Source organism: Uloborus diversus, chromosome 5, assembly GCF_026930045.1.
Source record: "Uloborus diversus isolate 005 chromosome 5, Udiv.v.3.1, whole genome shotgun sequence".
NCBI lineage: Eukaryota > Metazoa > Arthropoda > Arachnida > Araneae > Uloboridae > Uloborus > Uloborus diversus.
In genome coordinates, this window is record NC_072735.1 from 64,361,705 (window position 1) to 64,385,507 (window position 23,803).

General features: G+C 34.2%; 1 protein-coding gene across 1 annotated transcript in view; it reads left to right on the forward strand.

Moving 5' to 3' along the window:
- Window positions 1-9,558, forward strand: part of LOC129223383 (protein O-mannosyl-transferase Tmtc3-like) — a 227,434-nt gene extending 217,876 nt beyond the window's left edge. The window contains exons 18-20 of the mRNA XM_054857964.1: window positions 2,754-2,874; window positions 5,372-5,548; window positions 7,553-9,558. Coding sequence (XP_054713939.1) covers window positions 2,754-2,874; window positions 5,372-5,548; window positions 7,553-7,903 — 649 coding nt within the window. The 3' untranslated portion in view covers window positions 7,904-9,558. The remainder of the gene's footprint in view (window positions 1-2,753; window positions 2,875-5,371; window positions 5,549-7,552) is intronic.
- Window positions 9,559-23,803: the final 14,245 nt, after the last annotated feature.

The window sequence follows — 23,803 nt, forward strand, 5'->3', positions numbered from 1 at the left end:
AAATAAAAAATATTTTTTAAATAAATAAACAAAAACTTTTTTTAAAATAAATTTAAAAAAAAATATTTTTAAAAATAAATAAAATAAAAAAGAGAGCTAAAAATAAAAAATAAAAAGAGAAAGAGGGTTGAGAAAAATTTTGGGGGGAATTTGCGCTATTGAACTTGGGGGGGGGGCACCCCTGAAGCTAACGTACAATAGATAACAAAAATGTAAAAAAAAATGAAATATGAAAAATTTGCAATTACTGCTCTTTACCTGCCCACGGCAGAACTGATTTGCACATTATGGATAATATACCTACTTTTAGATAGGAGGCAGTGAGAAGCAAAGGGCAAAATTAAAAATTTGAAGATAACGAGTACAAATAGTAAGTGAATCTCTCCTCCGTCTTGGGGTAAGAGATAGTACTAGTGGCCCTGGTAGGTACTGTTATACAGCATGCTTTAGCAAAACTTTTCAATGAAAGCCTACCTGGGACCTTATCTTTAAAATCGTTTGTCTCAAAGCTTGAAAAGGTCCGTTTACATCTCTTTGCTTTTTAGCCTACTTGCCCAGTAAAAATCAGAGAAAGAAAAAAAAAAGCATGAAAGAAGGCTTAATGCATCTTGAAAATATCGTGAAAAACAAAAAATAAAAGTTCAGTTTTCGGTGGAAAAACTCGAAGTCCTTTATGTTTCTACATTAATATATGGTCAGCCCTTTTTTTTATTTTTTTTGACAATGAAAATTATTTCTTTAAGTTGACATTTTTTTTCTTTTGAAAAGTACATTAATTCGTTAAAAAAAATTATTTTTTGGCAACAGGGGAAAAACAAACGTTTTTTTTTTTGATATGATGTATTTAGTTTAATGAGCTTATTAATTTTAATTATTTTTTTTCTTTTTGAAAGTGGTTAAAGAATTTTTTAATGGAAAAAAGTACATTAGCTGCTTTGTTTAAAAGGCGCAGCTATTTTATTTGTTTGTTTATTTATTTATTTTTTATTTTTATTTTTTTTATTTTTTTTTATATTTATTTTTTTTTTTACGCATCTAATTCTTTAGATGAGTGAGGCATATTTTATTCGTAGAAATGGGTTTAAAATATCAAAAAAGCAGCTTGAAACAGTTTTCGATTTTAGCTATTTTTGAGGATATTGATCAGATACTATAAAGTAGATATGGGTATACGGGAAAGTAGGCTCGTTTAGTTCTAGACGGAACTTCTTGTTACTTCCTCATATGGCTTTAGAAATTTTAAATGCCGACTTTTTTGCTTTTGAAACACTTTTCAACTTAAAACTTTATGAAGAAAACCCAAAAATAAATTTGATTTTGTATTTGATATAATTAGAATAATGCTAATTTTTTTTTTATCAAGCAACGGGACAGGAGGAGGGTGTCATGAAGAGCATTTTCTTATTGATTTAGTTTTCTAGAAAATGTAGTCCGGTAAATCCGGGAGAGATGCCACACCCTTTTTTTTTTTTTTTGCAATTAGTGGTAGAAAGCAGTCAGAAGCATAGCATATGTAGGTGCACAATGCAATTTTTTTTACCAATATACGGTCAGTTGGGGTAAACACAAACATGGGGTAAATGAAAACTAACTATCACCGCACTTGTTGTAGTTTTTGAAACGAAACCTTTGGTGAGTGAAGACTAATACATAGAAGACGTTCTCTGAGTTCCACGTGTTTCCAAACAATCGTGTAGGTGTCATCCTTGTTTGAAGACGACACTGTTAAAAAAAGTTGTTTTTTAAAGATTAGTGATCTTATACATCTTCATCTCCGTCAATTCTACAAATGCGAAGTAACTGGGTTCAACTAGTTTTACTTGTTATGCGTAAAGATACTAAAAACATTTATTCATAAATTTCACCTTCCAAGCTGTTTTTTGATTTTCCAAAAATTTAGGCGTTTACATTTTACTCTATAAAATACTATTTTCCAGATAAATGGAAGCAACAAAGTTTTTCATTCTTCTTATTTTCAGTTAGATTTAAACTTTGGTGTAAATTACACTTTTGTGTGTATTACGGAAATTCAGTGTATAATTTAAATGAATATATGATTCTTCTTTTTTAATGACTTTGGATTCTATTTGGAGGGTTCAGAGGGTTGCATGCAACCTACGGGCCACAGAATAAGTATTGTTGGTGTAAAACTTCTTAAGCTTATAATCTGATTGTGTGCAATGTAATTACCTCCCTGTATCCACCTCATGGCGAAATTAATAGGGTGTTTCCACTTATCCCGTAGTATCTGGGATAAAAAGAAACAAAACTTCATTCGCTAACTAACTGTCATAAAGTCAAATGTTTCATACACAGGTACTCTCCGAGAGTGTAATCTTAGACACAAAGCTCACATTTGTATGCCGCAGTTGATCTAAAAAGAAAGGAAGAAATGCAAAATTGAAATATTGCAATTCTGATTTTCGTTGCCGCAATTGACCCTATAACGTTTTTAAAAATATGAATTTTAATGCTTTACATTATTCTGTGATTGATAAAGGAATCCCCAAAAATACATCAGAACGGGCTCCTATGCTTGTAAGACCGTCAATGCAACGCCGTATACCCTCTCATACAGCAAGGGTTATTTGATTGAAAGAAGGTATTCTCAGTCTCTTTGTTATAAACATATCATTCAATATCAGCTGTGTAATCATAATGAACAAAAGTCAACACTGTGTAATTGAAAAAAAATATTTAGCCATCTTGTCAGAAAAAAAATAACGCTGTCCCGCATTTTTTTCCCTATGCAGGTTGCAGGTGCTGCTAGACAAAGGGCGTCAACCCGAAAGGACCTACTTCAACATGGGCATGCTGGCTATGCAGGACGGAGATGTGATGACGGCCGAAACTTATTTCCGAAAAGCCCTGCAGGTAATAATTTATCATTTAATACTACCGACACCGAGAAGTCTGCTGAATATCTTAAAGGGTTTTCCAGCTTGAAAAAGACATTTTTTTTTTATTTTGTGCGATTAATTAAAACGAATACCTAACCATTAGTTATCGATTTTCAGGTCATATTAGTTAAACGAATCAGATCACATTATGCTATTCCAAACTTGTTTCTCTAGGGTTCAGAACGTTTTGAATGCTAATTTCGAAGCAAGTTTGGGAATGTCTGACTTCGAAAATGATGGTAATTTTCTTTCATCTTTGACTTAAAACTTCAACACGCTTGCCACGCATCCAATAAAATAATTTGTGGGCATACAAACTGCAGTTTGCTCTTTTATAAAAATTTAACTTAGTGTGTAGACTTCAAATTCATACACACGTGGCTTTCTTTGCTGTTTCATTTTAATACAAAATGAAATTCAATTTTTCTCTTAATTATTGTACTGCTTTCTGAAAATATTCTTCTTTCTTACTCCCGCGTGAATTTCTGGTCGTGCATGAAAAACTTCAATGGATATCTGGTGCATTTACAGCTCTAAGTGAACTACTCTAAATCACTAGGAAACGATCAGAGGACTTCAATGCAGAGCAAACATGGTGTTGACTTTACTCACCAATTTTGCCTTGCCTGGACTCGAACTAGCCCCGGAGTTTGAAATTACGATATTAAAAAGGAGGGCCTAGACACCAAGTTTTTGAGCAATCACGATTGCTTATTGTTCTCATTTGACCGTTTTTGGTGTCCGTGCCTTTTTCAACTTGGACCAGAAGCCTCTGCAGCAGCACCGCCCACCGTTCTCTGGTGGCGGCGCGGCGCGGCTGCTCCGGTTTTAAGCTATCCGCTTCTCCTGGTCGGAGGCGTCCATGTCCTACACACACGCACGTTCACACACATACACACACACGACTTCACACACATACACTCACACACGCCTACGTGCATACGCATAGGTCTACGCACACACACAACTATGCACAAGTAACCGCCCAGGAGGAGAGGCAGGCATGGGGGGGGGGACAGGAGCCGTTTCTAGAAACAATAATTCCAATGAGTAGGGTCCTGTCTCAATTCGTGATTGCGGAAAACATAATTTGAATTCAAATTTTTTTTTTTTTTTTTTTTTTTTTTTTTCATTGACAACCAAATACACCGTGTTTCACTGAAGATACGTCCTGATCCAAAAAAAATCCTACTACGATTTTTCTGGGTACTAATATTAATCTTACTTAAGATGACAGCAGAATTTGAAAGAAGGGTTATAATTGCATTATTGGGGCACAAACAGGGCCTTTGGGACTCTCCACCAGTAATTTCTCAATCTTGAATTCCTCAAAACGCAGACTTGGTCGCTCTAATGTGTTTGTAAGGATTATTGAACGAGAATTTTAAATGCGTTGAACTGGAAATATATTTCTTGAATTTGAATAAATGTATTTCTTGAACCCAAAAAAATATGCTTTTTTAACAAAGAACAAATATCAATTAAGGTGCATTAAAAGAGTACATCATATGAAACTAAGTCATAGGGTATTTTTCACTACAAAAATTTCTATAAGATCGAGTTCTATTTTCGGTGAAACGCGGTAGTAGGCAAAATGTTTTGATTAGGCATAATTTCAACATAATTCGGTCAGGGCGAAATAAGTCTTTGCTGTTAGACCACTAATGAGCACAAGCCCTCATAACTAACCCAGTCGGCATCTCGGTCAGCAATTTGTGATTAACAGTAAAAATCATTTTGTTAAAATGTGACCATTTGAAAAAAATTGGATGAGAGAAGAGAATTCCATGAATAAGATAAGGATTGCTTGGTTAATCGAAGCTTAAATTTAAAAAAGGGGGAAACTCGAGTGTAAAGTTTGTGTGTGTAAATTTGTAAGTTTGTTTTACATTCATATTTAAAACACTAGGTCTCAAAATATGTTCATGTTACTGACTCCGTTAAAGAACTAAACATTATAGTATCTTGTTTTAGTCTTCAGTCCGTTATCATTTTCTCGTACTAGTTAAATTTTGCTCACACTCTTCGGTAACTTAATTTGTGCCATCTAATATTTTAATAATTTAAACATCAATAATGTTATTGTTTGACAGCTGAAAATTTTCGTTCACCTTTTATTATGATGAAAAGTGTTCTTAAGCATCTCAAATCAATGTTTTGCTTCTAGTTATCCAACTAATTACATCGCCAAGTAGTGGATGTTTTATTTTAATAATTATTGTTATTATTAATTGAGCTGACTTACCTAAAAGTACATTGCATGGTCATCGATTGGAGTTAACTTTTCTATTTAAAAATTTGGCAGATGTTCGTTTATACTACGGTCCAATTTTTAGTCTCACTTTTTCAAAAAACCATGTTTAATGCATAAATTTAAATTTAAATGTTTATTTACCTTTAATTTATTTATTTTCGTCTAAAATTATAATAGGTTGCTTTTTATGTGAAACACATCCTCTGTTTTGTTTCAGCTGCGCTCAGATTTCGACGCCGCCCTCTTTAACCTTGGACTGATTTTGTACCAAGGGGGACGTCCCTTGGAGGCGGTGCCTTACCTCCGGAGACTGGGTAGCTTCCATTTGAAGGGTCTTGTTCTTCTGGGTGATATCTACTTCAATCATCTCAGAAATTTTACAGCTGCGCAGCAGGTGAAGGAAACCGATTTTTTACAACATACATACTTTTAATAAATTTTCATATTTTCATTATTTTACCGCTTTCAATATTATGAAATTTTCATCACTATGGATGTGACAAAATGTATATTTCCTAACACAGTAGAACAGTCCCAGATCTGCGTACCAACATTGCAGGGGGGGCCACAGCCTTAGGGGGTCCAAAGGCCCAAGAAATTGGGGGAGGAGGAAAAATACTATCCTTAAGACACTGTTGGCATCTGGGGAGGGGAGCCTTACAGATATTGTTGCAGGGGGACCCATAATTCTGGGGTGCCCACCTAGGGGGAAGGGGTCATGGCGCAGACTTCGCCATTGAAATTTTTAGGGGAGATGTTTTGAGGGGCATTTTTTTTTCATTTTGGAGGGCTCTTGCTTTGGGGGGGGGTCTTCCAATATTTAAGGCGGGGTGCGCCCTTGCTCTTAATTGCATGGGCAACTCTGCAAAATTTATAGATCCGGGTCTGTAGAAAGAACCTCGTTTGATACAGGCTTCTTTGCTCCAGATCTCCAGACAAAACGGATCAGATTTGTACACTTTAAAAATTTTATATTTACGAAAGCACGAAACTATAACTACTCCAAACATTCGTTTTTTATTTTTATAAAATTTACACTTCCCTGCTTAGATTATACGATAAATTATGTTAATGGCGTTCTTGGAGCGTCATCTCAACACCACTCCAATCAAACTATTAGTGGTTAAAGCGTTTGAGGCAATTCTGTGTAATTTTTTAAAACTTTGTTTTCTAACGTAATAAATGGTAAGTTAGCTGAGTTAATGATTTTTTTTTCGCTTATTAACCATATTACCTTGATTATCTGAATTTTCTATTCTCTGGATGGCATTTGTTACCATTTCGTCGGGATAAATGTTCTTTACTAACTCGCTTTTATAAAAAAAATACTAACTAACGTATGCAATTAATTTTTAAATTGAAAGTTCTAAGGTAAAAACTTTACTATTTTAGTCCCGAGAAGAGCTGAGAACATTTCATCATTGGCAATGCTAAATTGTTGACAGTTTAAAAAATCCCAGAAACATAATTTTTTTTTTAGTTCTAAGGTTTATGGAATTAAATTCTGACTTAAAACCTAGAGGTGAATTAGCTGGTACAAATTAGTTTTTCAAACAAGAGAAACACTTACAAAAAACAAATAAAAATATTTTTACTTTTAAAACTAAATTGAGGAAGTCAGATTGTTATGAATGGGGGAATATTGATAGTTCTAAAATCATACTGAATATTTGTTCAAGGTGGTGTGTTTCAGACTTCAGAGTGCATACAGGGTGTCTTGAAATAGACTGGCTGGTTTCAAAAAATTATAACAGGAAAACGGTCAGTTATTTAAAAAAATAAAAAAAAAATCCGGTAGAAAATTCAGGTGATAAGCCGTAGTTATTTCCCCCAATAGTTCAAAATTGTAGTTCAAAAATTTTCCAACAGATGGCGCTGCAGATAGTAAGCCTTTAAATCAAAAAAAAAAAAATAGAAAATTACATCATATTTTATATTTAAAAAAATGTGCTCAAAATTACATAACAATATTTTCAAAATGTCTACGGTCGACTACAATCACTTGTCGCAATCGGAGAAAAAAATCGGTGAACTTCAATTCTTCTTTTTTAATTTGCGGGCTTGCCACTGAAGCACCATCTGTTGAAAAAATTTTGAACCAAAATTTTGAACTATTAAGGGGAAAAAACTACGGCTCATCACTACAAGAATTTGTTTTTTATCATTAACCGTTTTTTTTTTTTAATAAAAAAAAAAACGGTTAATTTACTTAACTTTAATAAATTTTCTAAATATATATATATATATATATATATATATATATATATATAGAGAGAGAGAGAGAGAGAGATAGATAGATAGATAGATAGATAGATAGATAGATAGATAGATAGATAGATAGATAGATAGATAAATTTTTTTTAATTTGCAGCTAATGTCGGTGTCTTCTTCTTTTCAGTGCTATGAATCAATTTTGAAGCAGGATCCAAATCACGTACCAGCATTGCACAATTTATGCGTGACTTATTTTCAGCTGGACCAATTAGTGGATGCAAAATCATGCTTGGAAAAGGCCGTTGAGCTGGCTCCGGCTGAAACACACATCCAGCAGCATTTGCACTTGGTCCAAGAGCGCCTGAAACAATCAGATGTGAAAGCCTTACAAAGGACACCTAAATCTGATTTTTGTTCCAACTCCAGTGCTGATTGTGGTTTGCGTTTTCATGGTAAATTGTCAAAGAACCAAAGAAGTTTCAATCGCAGTAATGAAGTTTTAAAGGATAATAACTTGAAATCTAAGACTGTCTAAAATAGAAAATTTCTGCCTAACGACTGTGTGTTGCCGAATGGATCAGAGAAATACCACGATGAGTTCTACGTCAGAAAAAAAAATCCTACTTCGAGATGTTCTTGAAGGTTAATAGGCATGGGCTTCATTTCCAGTAAGTTGTGTACTCTAAACAGAACTGCAGAATTGGATGGAAAATGACTTCTACTTCGAATCCTGAAATTTGAAAAATTTCGAACCCAAAATCAATCCGACTCCGATGCATCCTCCATAGCCATGGCAGAGCTACAGGCATGGAGGGGAAAAGTAGCATTTCGCTTCCTTCCTTCACCCAAAAATCGTTCCGACTTCAACTCTATGAGACCAACTCCTTTTCTCACTCCGCAGCCCTGACTATAAAAAAGAAGCATAAATGATAGTATACTTGATACGATGAAAGTACCATAAGAACGTTCTGTGTGTTTTCTATGGAAAGTGTATGTGATGTGTAAATAAAGCAATAAATAAATTTATGTTATCGACAGAAATTGAGTGCTGATTAGAGCTTTCAAGTTGATTGAAAAATGTTATTTGCTGTGATTATAATAGACAATAACATAAGCTACAATTCAACGATGTGCAAGCAAAGTACGAACACATTGAAACCTAATTAATTGATTTTTTTGATGCAACAGTATTCTACACTACAAGCCAAAACGATGCTTCGACCAAGTTCTTCATCGAAAAAAATCATCATCGCGAGTAAACGAAACAACCTACTATGACTCAGGGGGAATGCAAAGGAGATCAACCTGCAGGTATATTCCCTTTTAAAGATTTTCCATAATGATTTCTTATTGACTTTTGGTCTCCAATTCTTCTGCTTGAATGGAAAAGCCACCAAGTCATGTGGTCCAAATTGTGATCTGAAATGTTTTCCTATTTAAAATAACATTTTACATAAAACTAGTTCAATACCATTTTAAAGAAAATCCTAGCTACAGTAGTTGTTGGAACTAAACGTGATATAAGTTGCATCAAATTATGAAAACATATATATCAGCCGAACAATAATGTCAACCACCAACACTAAGAAGTATCTCGCAACAAGTTCTACTTAACTTTTCGAGAATATATATGGAAGATCTGCAATTTTAAGAAACAGCGAGACTTAATGCTAAACTTTCTGGAACTCAGAAGCTATATCAATTGAAGTAAATTTCATAAAATTAAGGGATTTAAAAAGAAAAAAATGTTACTCTCATTATAATAATTTATTCAGCATCTCTCAACGTTTTTCAATTTTTTAGCTCAAAAAGCTGGTGGTGAAAGGGATTGACTCACGTGCGAGTTTATATGTAAGCCTTGTTCTGTTACTGTATTTCCTGAAATGATATTAGCTTTTCATTGTCCAAAAATGTTATTTCTTGACATAATGTCATTTCTTGGATCAATGTCTACTAAGTTAAATTGTCTTATCATAATGCAAGACTCTATTTAGGGCACATGAAAGTTTGAAATCAAATCTCTGCTGAGAATGAGATGTGTATACATTAATGGGCATTTACTTAATTATTAAACGCGAAAAACTTGGAAGAGTGAAAGGTGATATTTTTAAATATGAATGTAAACTTAGATACCCATAAAGACTTTTGATAAATTTTGCCGACATTTGTAATTAATGAATTTTAAAAGTGAAGATAAATGTGTATTTAGTAAATAAAATACGTTTTTAAAAATGTTATATTTTCATTTGTTCATTTGTTGTTCTAAATAATCGACAGGATTTATTTTTAAAAATCCTGGTGATTTTAGAGAGTGAGTGATTTTTTAAGATAAACTTTGCAATGCTTTCTATTCATTAGTCCTTCGTTGTTTTTTTTTTCCCCAGCATTAACACATATTACTGTAGGTACATATCAGAAATTTCCGTCTCGTTAAAAAAGTAAAATTCACAATCACTTTTTATTATTTATTGTAATTATACATTCCTCATTGAAGCAGTATTTTTATAACACTGACGTTAAGAATTACATATAGTCATAACTATTTCGAGCATTCTTACATCATTTAATCATCAACAATTTTCGTAGCAATGCATCTTATCAAAAAACGATCTGTTAAAAACAAGAGCATTTAAACATTCGTTTGCTTCTTCGTAACTTCCAGCTTTTCATAAATGATATCATCACGTTTTTTACGTTAGATGGGAAGGAAGGGGGGGGGGTAGACATTTAGTCAGAAGAAGTCGCTGTTGTACTGTTCTTCACTAGCCCAAAAAATGTTTTCTCATCTGAAAAGCATTAGTAGAACTGTCGTTTTAACTGAAGCATTACTTACTGTATAGATACTCACAAAACCATAAATCATTGTTTTACACTTCAAACTATAAAATATTGTAAATCAGGTGTGCAATTATCGAGCTTTCAAATCAAAATGTCAATTTTTAAGAATCACGAAATCTAATTTTTCATACGCGGCTCCACCGATCCCTCAGTTATATTTAACAAATTGTGGAATTCATAAAAGTATCAATACATGCTTAGAATCTGGAGTGAATATATTCGAAAAATACTTTCTTAATCTTTAAAAATACAAGAAAAAAAAGGACTGCAACTTAACCCTTATGACCCGGCATTACTTTAAAATCTCTTCTAAAAAAACTGCTAAATAAAAAGCGAATTTTGAGAAATTAAAACGTTTCGGAGCTCAAATTCTGAATTCAAAAAAATACAATAAAGTTTATTTCATAAATGTAGGAGTTGTTTCTCAAAAGAAATGAAAGAAAGTTTCAAATTTTTTTTATAAAAGGGTTTATTTATTTATTTATTTATTTAAGAAATTTGCGTCATAAAAATTTTAAAAAATTGAAATGTTTAGAAAGATTATTTCGTGGACTGAGTATCTATAAAGTTGACAAAATATAATGTTGAAAAACTTTTGCTCAAAAGAAGGCATAAATATTTCTAATTAAATGAAACGAAGAAATGGTAGTTTTATAACATTCAAATTAAATCTGCACATTCTCCAAAAATTGTGAAAAATAAATTTCTTGAGTTCTCCTCGGAGCAGTATAAAAAAACTGAATTGCAGTTACCTAGATGTAATGACATTCACCTCAGGATTTATTTCATTAAAAATGAATGTTTTCAATCCCAATTTGAATCATTCTCTGCTAAAAATGAATGTTTTCAATACCAATTTGAATCATTCTCTGCTAAAAATGAATGTTTTCAATCCCAATTTAAGTCATTCTCTTCCAAAAAATGGGACTCTCCAATTTAAATTATTCTCTGTTAAAAACAATTGTTTTCAATCCCAATTTAAATCATTCCCTGCTAAAAATCTATGTTTTCAATCCCAATTTAAATCATTCTCTGCTAAAAATTAATGTTTTCAATTCCAATTAAAATCTTTTTCTGTCGAGATTGAAAATGAAACCAAAATTCGTCTTACGTCGGAATAACTTTTTCGTCTTTACTAAGACGCCGGAAGTAGCTTTTACAGAATGATTGATGCGAGATCTTAAAAAACAGAATAAAAAATGTAGAAGGGGGTGGAACGTGCATAGAAAAGAGCATGGGTAACTACGGGCCTCTTCTTTTTGAGAGCCGCTTCTCAAGTCGATTTTTTGAATACGTTTTATTGCGGAGTAGCGGAGCCTGAAGAGATAAAATTTGCGTGGGAGTCTTTTTTTTCCTCTCGTTATTCCCCTCTGCAGAATACCGGTTAGGGTAAGAATCTGCCCTTTCCCTAACACTACCGTATCTACGTAAGGCTTGACATTTAAATGCTGAGTATGTCTGAGAGCAGCTGTTTTTTGGAGAGGGGTTCTGTTTTACCATGAGGCCAACCTGGTAAAATTATTCCGAAATATACTTGACTTAAAAACTACGCGGAGAAAAAATCTTCTCACGCTTAGAGTTTCTCTTTTTTTTTTCTTTTTTCTTTTTTTTTTAATTTAGCGAATAAATGCGTAATATCAAGTGTGATAGCAAAGGCACCAGAAAGTTATTGATTCTCAAAAAGACAACATTTAACGTTTTACTTCTCACAAGAAAGAAAATGCAGGTTCTTTTTTTTTCGAAATAAAAGTAATAAATGTGGAGCAAATAACGCCAGTTTCTGATTTTTAAAATTGCAGCACTGAGAGTTTTAGTTTGTCGTGAAAAAAAATTTGAAGTTTGTGTGTATCCCACCCCCCGCCTTCCCTTTTTAAGTGCAGGGAACAATGAGGAACACAACACAAACTGCAAGAGCGAAAAACAACAGAAAGTTATTAATTTTTAAAAACACAACATTTAACGCTTTACTAGTCAGGAAGAAAAATTAAGTTTGTGCGCAATATTATTTTTTTTTTCCTCATATTCAGCTTCCACACTAAAACGGTACCTATTTTTTTCTTAAATGCATCACAAAAATTAAAAACGCAATAATGTAATAGTTGAGTTAAAATCTAGCTGTAATGGTTCTTTTTATTCACAGTACTGACATAAATTAAGTTTGTATAACCGGTGCATGGTGGCGAAAAACGGAGTAATCTATTGCGGCACACCTTTAAAATTTCAAATTAGAAGAAATATTAGCGAATTCTATATAGCTATTATAGCTTTTATATACTACTAATTTAGACTACAAAACCCAACTAATAATTATAACATATCATAAATATTTTATTTTAAATTGTAGTTTGACTATATGGTGCAGGGCCACAGAGAGCCAAGGCGGGCTCCTAGTTAGTTTTTTCGCCGTGCCCCTCCCCACCAAAAAAAAAAAGAAAGAAAAGAAGAAAAAAAAAGAAATGAAGAAAGAAAAGGGAAAAAAAAAGAAAGAAAAAATATAAAACTGTTTAGTAGTAGAAAACAATTAACTCTTTTTTTTTAATTCCACAACAGTTAACACCAAAACAATAAATTTTACTTTATATTTACGTTTACGCTTATTCGGAGTTTTTTAACTCCCTTTTTCTTTTTTTTCTTCCTTTTCTTCTCTTTTTTTTATGTTTGTGTAGTCGTCCCCTTCCCCCCACGCAAGACTCGGACAGGGGCGTGCACAGGAGACACCTGTTGGCCCGGGCCCGAGCCTGAGTCTGAAGGGGGCTCGAGATTTGTAAAATGAGAGGTCAAACAAACGGGTAAACAATATGGAGGGGGGGCTCGTAAAAGTTATTTGTGACGGGCCCCAAAATTACTGTGCACGCCTCTTGACCCGGGCTCATAGTTTCCGACTAGGCTGAAATGGCCTCTCGTCCGGCCTGGTACTGTGTAGTATTTGGGTATAAATAATCAAAATTAGCTTTCTATTTCCTTTAACAATTCAGATGTGTCACTATTGTTGTCGGTCAAAGATACGTTCCCTACTTGCTTTCTATCAATTTATTACTAAATGTCAAAAATACTTTTTTGCCGTTAAAGTATTAAAAAAAAATGCATGAAAGGTGGCTCAATGTATCGTAATAATATCGCAAAATACAAGAAAGTCAAAAATATATAACATATTTAATTAAATAGCGATAAATTAAAAATGGAAAGTTTGATATTTTAATGGGAAAACTGAGTGTCTGTCCTTCGGTCTGTCTGTTCCCCAGAAAAACTTCTGAAGGAATAGTCCGATTCGAACAAACTTTTTTTTTTTCGAAAGATTTCAGCGAGAATACTTCATTTCAATTATTCATTTTTTTATTCCAATAATTTTTCACTCAGTGGGGTTGTTTCCTTCTGTCAAAAGTAGTACTTTTAATCACTGAAATCGATAGAATGAACAAAAAAAAAAAATAATAATAATAATAACATGGACCCAGAAAATACTTTCATTTTCCCAACAGTTATTTTTTAATTAATTTTTTTTAAAGTCCGATTTTTAAAACAAGGCGTGGTCTTGATGATGTCACAAATGATGCCAGCTTTCTACTGCGTTTCCACGTTATGATAATCAAGAAGTGAATTAGAATTGCGCGCTATGCTTGCTATCAACCACATCGTACCAAAACACGTGAGTAAAGATGCGAATTAAATATTTTGCTCTGTGAATGGCAACAATGAATGGCATTTCATCATTTGTGATGTTATCGGCAGCAGCATAAAGAATGACAGCGCACCGATTTAAGTAATTTTTTTTAATATTTAACAAAAGTAAATTATTTAAAAAATGGTCAGATCCTATGTTTTTAAGCGTGCTCTTTCAGAAAAAAATACTTTTAAAATTTTGGAAACGACCCCATTTTGAAAAACAGTTCAAAAATACTTCACATTGGTGCCTATACGATTTAATTTAAGACAAATGCATACTAGCAAAGTAAAAGAATATGGCCAAGTTTTTTTTGTTTCTGATTATTAAACTTTTTGGTACAAAAAATTAGTATTGTTTATTTATTAAACTATTTATAGCTTTCTTTTCACACTTTGTTTCTAGATAATTGTACTACAGTCGAATTCTTTATAACGAGCATTGATTTAATGAGAATTTGGATTTAACGAGGAAACCAGTATCAGAATTACTTGGTTGGTACAATGTTAAGTCTACGGGAGAATAACTCGCTTTTATCGAAGAAAACCCGTTTAAAGTGAGCAATATTTTGGGATTCATAGAATTTCTATGAACTTCCAGCTCAGTTTATCCTTTGTTGGAAAATTTCTTTTATTTTCCAAATTCAACCGACGAAATTTGGTGATGAGTCAGAAAATCTGAGAAAAAGTGATTACTGCTATTTTCTTTAATGTGTGAGTAGAGAAAGCATTTGAAAAATATTTGACGAGTAGTTGCTGCCAACGTTATCACTTCCGTGGATATTGTAGCTCTAATTCAAATTAAAGCGGATGAAAACAATCATAAAAAGTGACAACGACAATGACAAATAAGAAGAATTTCAAGATGAACCACGCTCAATATAATCCATGGCTTTTGATGTGCAGAAAAGCTTCAAACTATTTTGGAAGACAGGAGTGAAAATGATAATGATTTATGATTTTCAAGCCATGAGCATTTCTTGAAAAACAGTAAAGGAAGAAAGAGATAATGAGACCAGTTCAAAGCATATTTATTAAATTCTTTGACAATGAAACAAAAATCACACAAAGCAAATGTTTGAATGTTGAAGATTTTTTCACAATCCTGTTTTTTACGGGCAATCGGTAGTAAAGAGCAAATATTGAGGCCCGGGCTCGTTACAAGCGAGTTTGTAAAACAAGAACGTGTTTTGTTTTTCTTTTCCATTTTTTCCAGCAATTTCTTCCAGTCGCATTCTAAGAATAAATTAATATAGTTTACTGCGAAACAAGCACCTAATTAAAATTTAAATGAAGTAATATATTCTTCGTGATACACACTTATTAAAAATTTCACACCTTTTTATGTGTATTCGTTCGATTTCCATCATTGCAATCGTCTCTCTCTCTTTTCTTAAGAGGGGGGGAGTAACTTTATTTTGTAACGTTTTTAGTTTTTTGCCTAAACTGATATTTTAATTGAGAATTTTGCACAAGTTACATTACTACTCATCACAGATTCGTTATTTTCGGAGTTTGATATTAGTAACTAATTAATCACAAATTGATATGTTTAAAAAAGTTGAAAAAAAAATTACTTATGCAAATAAGTACCGTATAAGTATATACAGCCTTAAAGTAAAACATAAAGCGAAGTTTCAGAAACAGGATTTTAAATGAGACCCTGACTAAAATTTAGAACTCTCATTTTCACCACGTGACATTAATTGACAATGACGTCATTTTTCCCCCTTCGCTCAACGTCACGCGTTCTCTTGAATAGTCCATTATTCTTCAACAAATGTTTGCTCTGTTTCAAGAGGTATTGTCCTTAAAATAGATTATCAATCAATGTGTGTTACACTTGTAACACTTTTGACATTCTTTCAGGATCTTGCATTACTTAGGCAGTTCGTCGCTCCCCATTGCTTTCACCCGCTTTTTGTTGTTGTTATTTCCAACTGAAAATTAACAGTCAACTTCACTAACTTTAGATAGATCGAGACAGAGACATGTTTTACGCCTCTACAAGCGTTTTTCATGCATTTAAAACCTGAAATCGCTCCAAATTTTAGTCAAGCATATTTTCAAACTTTTTATTTCAAATAAAAATTTCGTGTCGCAGAAAATGGTCGAGCGAAATTTGAATTTTAAAAAATTTTCATTTAATTGTTTCGTTACGTTTTTAAATACAAGATATCAAACATTCTGAATGTTAAAAGCCAAAATATACACATCTCCTTTTTCCTTGAAATCTTTAGTTTCATCCAAAGAAACTATTTTTTTTTTTTTTATTGGAGCACTAATATGGTCTCAAGTATATTTCAATCCTACAAAATGAATTTCACTTCTCTAGGATATTTTTACTCTTTGGAAAAACCAAGCTATATCTTTAAACTTGAAGCTTGTTTATAAGTAAAAAAGTGTGTTCATTTAATACCTTGGTTGCTGTTTGCTCTCGTTGAGGAAAAGAGGGGTGCCATTGCGTCCTAAAAAGGGTGTACTTCTTAGAAAACGACACACATACTGAAAAATTGTATTCACCCACAGGACTGCACAATAAACATTCACATTACAAGATATCGGAAAAAACTTTCAGAGCACCGGTGGGAATCGAACCCACAACCTCCTCCATACAACACAAGTGTTTTTACCGTTCGACAACAGAGTCTCCAGTCGCTTGGTTTTTATGTGCAAAACTGGCACAATGCTTACGAAATCCGCCTTTTTTACTTCCGTATTACAAAAAAGGAAGTATTGTATTCGCGAAAAAATTTTGAGCCAAAAATAGGCCTTAATCTCCGTTTTGCTCGCCCCCGAATGAATGTTGAATTTTTTTCTCGACCCTACTACATGTGGATATATTCCTAAGAACGTATAGACACCGGAAATATCCGTTTGGACGATCTCCGAATTAATTACAACGAGTTTGCTCGTGACGTCTGTATGTGCGTATGTGTCTCGTACAACTCAAAAACGGTATGTCCTAGAAAGTTGAAATTTGGTACGTAGATTCCTAGTGGGGTCTAGTTGTGCAGCTCTTCTTTTGGTTGCATTCGGATGTACCTAAGGGGGTCTTTTAAACCTTTTTGGGGGGAAATCGTTGTTAATACCGATGCAAATTCAAGTGGTGTAACAATTTGGCAAACACTTGGTGACATATCGCCAAGCTTTTGGTCGCCAAGTTTTTTCGCCAACTTAACGACAAATTTGGCGATTTTTTTTAAATATGGTTTCCATTTGGCCACTGTTGGTGATATTTAGAGAGTTAACAATTGAATCACATTGAAATTGCCAATGATGGGGAATTGGTGTAAAAGAAAGCCATGTGATGCACACATCAGCTCGTTTACTCACTATTATGCACTTTCATTTAAATTTTGAACTAATAACTAAGCTACTTTTGGAGCGTTTTCCTCTTCCACTTCGTCTTCAACACGACGAAAGGGAGCTGCTGCATACTTTTATCAGAGTTGAATAACCAGAGTTTTCTTGGCGGATGAAACGTCAGACATCCTTTCATCACCCTTTTGCCATATTGAAGACGAAAGAGCAAGTCACATGAGGATTCGAATGGAATAGGGGTACTATGATGGATTTATTGCAATTGGAAATCACCGAAACTCTACTTGGAAGGTAATGCAATCAGTCTTCCACTTTCAGTTTACAAAGTAAGTTAGCAACACTGCACAAAGGAAATCGAATAAACCAACTCTGATATTATGAGAGAAAATTCAAGTGTTAAAAGTTTAAGGGGGTCTGGCCACATTTCGAAAAAAGTTTTATTAACCAGTTTAGAGTTTTGAAATTTTTGTTCTGACACAACATCAATTAAATAAGTAAACTTATAACATAAATATTTTTAAAAAAGTTATTTAAATTTAATTAATTTCTTCAAAAAAATGAGGTCGTTTTAAATTGCTAAAACTCAAAATATTAGTGGTCAATTTTGATTTTTTTTTTCATAAATCTAAACACAAATACCTGAACTTCATTTTTTATTCTGCAATTTAAAATATATTAATTCAATAAAAAATAAATATTTGAATGAAAATTTTTAAAAATTCTAAGATACTTTTTTTTTTCAAAAAAAAAAACATATTATGAAGTAAACATTTTTTTTTTCAAATTTGCCGAATAAAAATTTAAGTAAACTGTTTGAATAACACATGCTCCAAATTTCATTACTTTATCTTTATCAATTCTTGACTTATAAGAGTTTGAATGCAAAGAATTGGGAAAAATTGCATCATGGAGAAAAACGCATTTAAAGTTTTTAAGTAAAGAGTAATATTAATTAAATGCAAGCAACAAAAATAGTTATATCTTTCGTTTCCATTAAGATAGAAACAAGATTCAAACGGCATTTTAAGCAGAAAAAAACGAAACATTTTTTACATGATTTAAAAAATTGCAAAATTTGATTAAAAAAAAGATGTATATTACTTTACTACAAGTTGTGCTGCGTTTATACTTTTTCATACTAAGGTAAGAATTGTGATAGCGAAAAGTTTTTTCACTCAAATTTCGGTTTAAATATCGACTTTACTCTTCCCCAAATGAACATTCAATCCAGGACTGCGGAGTCGGAGGAATAAGGACCGACTCCGGCTCTCACTCTGGGAATTTTAGAGCTTTCGACTCTGACTGCGACTCCCTTACCCAAAATCAGTCCGATTCCGACTCTGACTCCGCAAGCACTGGAAGAATTGCGAACTGTGGGTAAAAATGACCTACTCTGACTCCGACCTTTGAAATTTTAAACCTCTGACTGCCGGCTCCGACTCTACAGCCCTGATTTTTCATTCCGTCCGCATGTGCATATAACCAACGAATGTATGGACAACCGAAATATCCTTTTTGAAAATCCCAGAGTTACTTATCACGAGTTTTCTCGCAACCGTCATGTGTTTATCTTTTTCGCATAACTCAAAAACGGTATGGCGTAGAAAGTTGAAATTTCGATGTAGGAGCTGTATGGGGTCTAGTCAGTAGCGTAACTATGGGGTCTAGCTCCCTTGGCGAACTAAAGAAATTGCGTCCCCTCCCCCCCGAGACGCCCACATGGAAAGTTACCGGAGGTCATTGTGACCCCCCACCCCCACCCCCACCCCCACTTTTTTTTTTTTTTTGAACATTTTGGTTAATTGATTCGACAAACAGGAGGCAGCACTGTAATTTTTTTTTCTTATTTTCTTTGTTTTTAATTGTTTTCAATGATGCAAAATGTTTCTTCTCAGTTGATTATATATACCCCCTCTAGCTCTTTTTCTTGCGAGTTTTTTCTTTTTTTTAAATTTCTAAAGCATTTTTCAAAGTCTATAATAAAAAAAAACTCTTAATTTTTTTAATCAGTCGAAATGCCGCCCCCCCCCCCTGGCTGCTGCGCCCCTGGCGGCAGCCACTCCTGCCAACCCCTAGTTACGCTACTGGGTCTAGTGTTGCAACTCCTTTTTCGGTTGCACTCAGTTATTTTAAAAGGGGTCTTTTACACGTAATCGAGGCAAAGTCAGCGTTAATTTCAACGCAGACTGAAGAAATGTCATAAATGCCAACTACCCGGCAATATATCGCTAAGCTCTTCGACCCCAAGTTTTTGTCGTGAATGTAACGATATACCGTCAAGTTATTGACAAAAATGAAACTTCGAAATTTGTCAGTTAGAGGCAATATGGGCAGTTCTTTGCGAGATTCCCCTTTCCTTGTAATTAGCGTAAAATTGTCGATATTTGGAAAATTTATCTTGATAAAAGCCTTTTCTGCATCTGTTTGCAACAAACTAGTGGTGTAAGTCTTTTAAATGCGTAATATAAGGAAGTATTATATATATAACACAGTTAATGTTCCTCTCATAGTTCCATTTTGCTTGTGTTGCTCCAAACTAAGACGCTAACAAAAAACTTCGACTTTGTTTACATTCGCGCTCTTTATATTCACCTTACTTTTACAAGTATAGAAAAATGTCGATAAAACTATGCATTTAAGAAGTATTGCTTCTAAGACGCGTACATGAGTATGCTCACTCATTCTTTTGAGTTGTTAAAAAGCATCTAGCATTTAATTGGAGTAAAAACAAGTTGTTTGGGTTTCATAACAGATTTTTTTTTTAATAACATACTTTACATCCTATTTCTTACACAATTCAAAATTTTCTTAAATGGTAGAATAGTTCTGAATCATGTTAATAATTCATTTAATCACTATTCCTTAATTTTGATAAGTGTGCAGTGAAGGAAAAAATCCTTAGATATAATAACTCTGCATGTCAGACTCTTTCAAAATATTCTTTGACTGCAGAATACAGATGTATAATTAGCTTAGCACTGCCCTTCATCTTCGAAAGATAACAGGGAATTATATTTGGCAGCCCCTATCACATCCTCTACCATGTGGCTCTACACCTGCTTCATTCCAATCATCACCCTCCTTGCTTCCACGCGACCGTTGCTTTTCGTCATAGGTAGACAGACCCCCCTCCACCCCCCCCCCCTCACGTCACCCACACAGCAAAAAGGGGGATCTCTGGGCAGAATCCATATTTAACTTCCGGCGCCGCTTCCGCCCGCACCGTCCTTACATGTGGCAAAAAGGTGTGGGGATGCATTGGAGATGCACCCCGATTGTACCCCTCTCTCAACTGAGCCGGCAGAAGATGAGGGAGGAAAAAGATAACGATTCGCGCTTCCACTCGGAAACTCTGGAGGAACTGCTGGAAGATGCTCCGGATAAAGAGTCACTTCCAGAGGATGCAGTGGCGTAGAGAGAAATTTTTCGTGGAGGAGATTTATTTTACACCCTTGCAGCCAGAAAGACTTTGGAAGATAAATCGATAAATATATAGCTATTGACTGATAAATAGATACAGATAAATAGGTAGACATAAATTGAATGACAGATAGATATTAATCAATAAATATGTAACTATATATTAATAGATAGATATAGATAAATAGGTAGATATTTTAAGAAAAAGAAATGAAGAGAAAGAGATTGACAGTTTGATACGTATAATTGCAGGGTCCTGTGGAAAGCAACTTAATTTCCCCTTTTTAATAAAATCTGTCTTTTAAGTTTTTTTCCTTCATTTTATCTTTTTATACATAATAGCTGATGATCGAGTAACCCACGTGTTTCAACAATGAAACTCGCGCCACAGCATGATAATTTGATAATATGTTTCGGTAATGTTTAACATGCAGGAAAGTCTTTATCCTGACCAGGCTGATTTTGATCCGGTAACTTAACTGTAAGACTGTCATTTCAGGGGAATGAAGAAACGAAAAAATAGTCAACAATGAACGCTATCTACTGAATTTAAGGGTTAATCTACTGGAGTTATGGTTACAGTTTCAACGATTAAAATATCACCAAACAGGCAATGGCTTCGTTGAAATGTAGAAACAATTTTCACCCGTTATACCTTGACGGGCGATTTTCTAGTAATATAAATATTAGTTATAATTTATCTAATATTTGCCATCAAACCCTATTTTTACCAAAAATGGTTTTTAAAAATTTGTTGTCTTTTGAATTTGTTATGTATTAGAATGTAAATTTACATCTTCGTTTTACTCGAAGATTGATCTTCGAACTTAATTTTTTAGAGGAATGGCGGTTTTATCAGTGACCTTCTTCAACTACTAGATAGATATTAAGAATTACATATGAATAGATAAAAATAGATATAGATAATAGAAATAAAGAGATATAGATATAAATAGTACATGTCGTGGATTCGATTACCGCCGGTGCCCTGGGTTTTCTTTCCTTCTCTTGAGTTGTAAATCTGTCCTGTGGGTGTGCTCGGAGGTAAGGCGCTTTGTACGCAGTCCTTATACCTGTGAAGTTGTTTAATTTCGAAAAACAAATAAATAAATACATTTTTATTCACTTTTTGGTAATAATAAAAAAAGGGGTTACGACTAATATAATTCTGGTTTAACTTGCAGACTATTTCGCAGTTTTTTAATCTTTGCCGAACACTGCTGAAAAAGAATCTGCTACCGAGCTGAAAGCAACCTAAAATTAATATTTTATTGCACTGAGATCAGTGGCGCCCCGAACTTAATTTTTTGTGGGATCGGAAATTCTCCATTTGTCGAATGGAAATCCAAATTTTGTCGAATAACTTCAAATTTCGCTGAATGGTGTTAATTTGGCCGAACAAAACTCCATATTTTCCCTAATGCATGGGCGCAATTTTTAATGCAAATTTTTAAGGGGGGCTCAGATATTTTCCCCATGGTTTAGCCCAATACTTTCACCATGGAAACCGAATTCAGTACAGATTATAGAGTTATTAAAATTTGACATTTTTAAAAACCATTCATTAACGGTTGAAAAAGAAAATGTTTTTACGTTTTTGCAAAGAAAAGAGTACTAAAAGCAACTAAGTTCTGATTTCAAGGGGGAGAGGGCTTGAGCCCCCACTTGCCCCCCCCCCCAATATGGGCGCCTATTCCCTAGTGATGATAATTTTGCCGATTAAAACTCCAAATTTCGCCGAAACATGATAATTTTGCCAAATTATACAGATTTTGCCGAATCGTCAGACAAAATTTGGATAATGAAATTATTGGAAGGACACAGTGACCTCACGTGACCTCCCATCAGTCCCTGATCGAGATAGAAGAAATGAGTTTTGATATCCATCTTAAGATTAACCAAGGAAGTACAAGGAAACTATTAACAGGAAACTTCCCATTTACGATTCTTCAAATGAGAAGCATTCTCAACAGATAGGACAACGAACTCGGAGCCAACTAATGACGCAGTTCATTATTTTTCCACCAGATTTCTCATCCCAGATTTGTTCTCTTCCACGATTCCCAATTAATTTTGGCACGAACGAAAAAAGAAAGAAATCGAAACCCTGCGAAACGAAAGTAAACAAATAAAGCGAATAAAAATAGGAAAAAGTGGGTAAATCAAAGTCCGGCCGCGTAAACGCGGAAGGAGCTTACACGTGCTGAATCAAAAAATAAGAGTGCGTAGCATCCACCCGAGCGGAAGTGTTATCGACCCCTTTTTACGCGGCATAACGTGTGCACAGCTGTTCGCGTGGAAAAAGCCAAAGCGGTACATGATCTTGCCGTATTTTCGAATCCAAATAAACAGCCACAGGTGCCATTGGCCCTTTATAAAGCCCTGAACAAGGTGGGTGGCCGAGGAGAAAGCAGAGGTGAGGTCGTTTTTCGAGCTCTACGAAAAGTCATATGACATTAGAAAGTCAAGCCGCTCTTTTGGTGCATGTTTGATGAAAATAAAAGTTTTTAAGGAAGTAGTTCTCAAGGAGGACAATATGAGGCAGTGAGAAGGGAAGTGCGTGAATTTTTTAAGTTTTGAGAAAAACGCGCGTTAAATTCAAATTTTACGTAGGCTCTTATTGAAAGGTTTTTCTAAATCGTGCTGTATAGCAACCAGGGCTGTGGAGTAGGATGAAAAATAACCGACTCAGACTCCTTTACCCAAAATCAGACAGACTTCTACTCCTTTACCCCAAAATCAGACAGACTCCGACTCCTTTTCTCCAAATTCAGACCAACTCCGACTCCTTTACCCCAAAGTCCGTTCGACTCCGGCTCCAAAAGATCAAATATCAGTCAAACTCCGACTCCGACTCTGACTCCGAAAGCACTGCCAGAGTTTCAGACTTTGTGGGAAAAGAAGCGAATCCAACTCTTGAAATTTTAAACCTTAGACTTCCGATTCCGACTCCTTTACCCCAAAATCTGTCTGACTTCGACTCTGACTCCGCAATTACTGCCAGAGTCGCGGACTTTGAGGGAAAATGACCGATTGCGACTCTTGAAATTTTAAACCTTCTTCTCGACTCCAACTCCTTTAACTTAAAATCAGTCCGAGTTTTTGACTCCAAATCCACAGCCCTGATAGCAACACCTACCTGCTTTATTATAGTGCATTCAGGGAACAGTGATAGCAGAAGTGAACAAGGAGG